Source organism: Corvus brachyrhynchos, unplaced genomic scaffold, assembly GCF_000691975.1.
Source record: "Corvus brachyrhynchos isolate BGI_N302 unplaced genomic scaffold, ASM69197v1 scaffold14, whole genome shotgun sequence".
Classification (NCBI taxonomy): Eukaryota; Metazoa; Chordata; class Aves; order Passeriformes; family Corvidae; genus Corvus; species Corvus brachyrhynchos.
In genome coordinates this window covers 23,357,718-23,359,945 of record NW_008239110.1, presented here as the reverse complement: position 1 = coordinate 23,359,945, position 2,228 = coordinate 23,357,718, and the positions used below count along the sequence as shown (strand labels likewise).

General features: G+C 36.0%; 1 protein-coding gene across 1 annotated transcript in view; it reads right to left on the bottom strand.

Annotated features, from left to right (window-relative positions):
* The window catches only part of SNX9 (sorting nexin 9), a 42,237-nt gene extending 40,350 nt beyond the window's left edge, over window positions 1-1,887 (bottom strand). Inside the window, exon 1 of the mRNA XM_008637896.2 lies at window positions 1,801-1,887. Within this exon, the coding sequence (XP_008636118.1) occupies window positions 1,801-1,878 (78 nt within the window). The 5' untranslated portion in view covers window positions 1,879-1,887. The remainder of the gene's footprint in view (window positions 1-1,800) is intronic.
* Window positions 1,888-2,228: the final 341 nt, after the last annotated feature.

Below are 2,228 nucleotides of genomic sequence, written 5' to 3'. Positions count from 1 at the left end.
TGCTTCACAGTGCTTTTCAGAGGCAGTCTTATGCTATTAGTTTAGAAAGAACTAACAACAGTTCAGCTCTGATCTCAGGGACATCCTGATATTGTTTGGGGTTTTTTAAACACATACTCTACATACACTAAGAAAGCTCTGCAGACCTTTGCAGTTAAGTGAATTCCAGGACAACACTATCTGGAATAAGCCAGCTCTGGTTTAAATCAAGCTGTTCAGGGAACACACAGCTACATGTCAAGCTAGCTCACAGATGAAAACTGGAGACACATATGCTAGACAGCAACTACTGAATTTTAGGTTTTCTTAATTTGCTTTTTAATTGAAGTATTTGGTTATTCCCCATTTTGTTCTTTCACTTCAAAATTTTATGTAATCCTGCACTTTGTAAGGAGAAGCCTGCTTATGTATTCAAGATTTTATGCAGTAAAGATCAAGCAGTTAGTGAAATAACAACTTGCATTTGTTTTTTTCTTATATACCTAAAAGCTTAATACTCAAGAACACAAAAATAACTAGACATCTCAGATTGTAAATTCAGCTAGCTTTGTTAAATTGCAAGAGCAATGACATCTTGAGCCAGAAGTCTTATTTGCACTGCTACACTTAAAAGCAATCATCAGTGGACTTGCATGACTTATGCTATTGCCATCTAATCATACCAAAAAAGATCAAGAGCCTTTGTGGCAATTTATCATGGACAGCAGAAAAAGTTTCAATTGGTTTTGAGTACACTGCCTTAAACCACAGATTAAGCTAGTGAGAACTAGCTTAAAAGTGGTGATCTATTTACTTACATTTAGTCTTACTTTTGTGAAATGGCATTAAGCTCCCGACTTTATTTAAAATGTTACCCCTGCAATAGCACACTATCCAAGAGGGTGCTGGATCTATTAAATATCTGCTTCAAGTATTTAAGATCAGTGAAACTAAAAATTATCAGGATTACACATGACTAGGATGTTCAAAGAATTACGTTTATTCTGCAAAATTCATGTGTTCTATATAAACAGATAAATAAAATCTGGCTTCAAGATAAAGCAGTTTTTGTTTGTATTTGTTTTACAAGGCAAGTCTATTCACTAAGTCATACCATTACACAAAAATCAAAGCAGAATCAACTAATACCTTGTTACCAAGGGTAAGAATTATATACAACAATTAAAGTGCACTGAAATTCAAAATGTGCACATAAATCAAAAATCAGTGCTCAAAAGTCCTATTCATAATTGATAGCATTATGATAGTATTGTCACCGTTTCTTCCCTATACCTTGTCTGTATTTCTTTAATTATGAAAGGACACACAAATCCAGTAACAAATTTTTGTAGCGAGTTCTTTAGCAAACTTGGAATGCTGAAATCATTGACTAAGAAACTCAGAACCTAGAAGTGAGCTAGATGTCACATTTAAATGCAAGTGGCAAACACCTGAAAGATTACATACACACAAAATGGGCAATATTAAGCACACACAAAAAAGACAAGGCATTCACATGTAAAGGATATCACCATCCTTAGTTCCTTCCTCTTCCTTGTCTCTCAGCTCTGTTTAGAGGAAAACAAAGCCAAGCACATTCTTAAGTGTGTGGGCACAGTTTGAGGAGGTCCTGTTCTCCAAAACATTGCATTTGTTTCCACAAGATTATTAGAAAATTCTTTGCATTCAGTTTTTTTGCTAATTCTTCAGGGCAGGATAGCCAGGGCTTTCAGATGTCACCCAGCACCATTTTTCTTCCATCTGCTGGTAGAAGTAGGTCAGGGAAGTGCACTGAAGTTGATTCCATCTCAGTTTTCTTACCGGGTTGGTGATTGTGATGATCTCCCCTTCACTGACTGTCAGCTCATTGTTTCCAGGCTCAGCAGCAAAATCATACATAACACGAGCCTGTATGTGGAAAAGAATGTAACAGTGAAGCTTCCAGCTTATGTAGAAGATTTCATGAAGGAAGTATCAGCACAAATTATCCTTAACTTACAGAAATAGTAAGTGGGATAAGGCTGAATGTACGAAGAGCAACTCAGCACACAGGAAGCTGACATTTCCTAGATCTGAACTGCAAACTCAACAGTAACAACAACTTTAAAAGATAAAAATCTCACGTGGAGCTTCTTGGGGATAATTTACCACTAGGATTTAAGACTGGTTGTTCTCTGTCATGTCCAGAATTATATGTATAATTTTTTCCAGGGGAAGAAGGAAAGGTTTCTAACTTTAGAAAACAATTC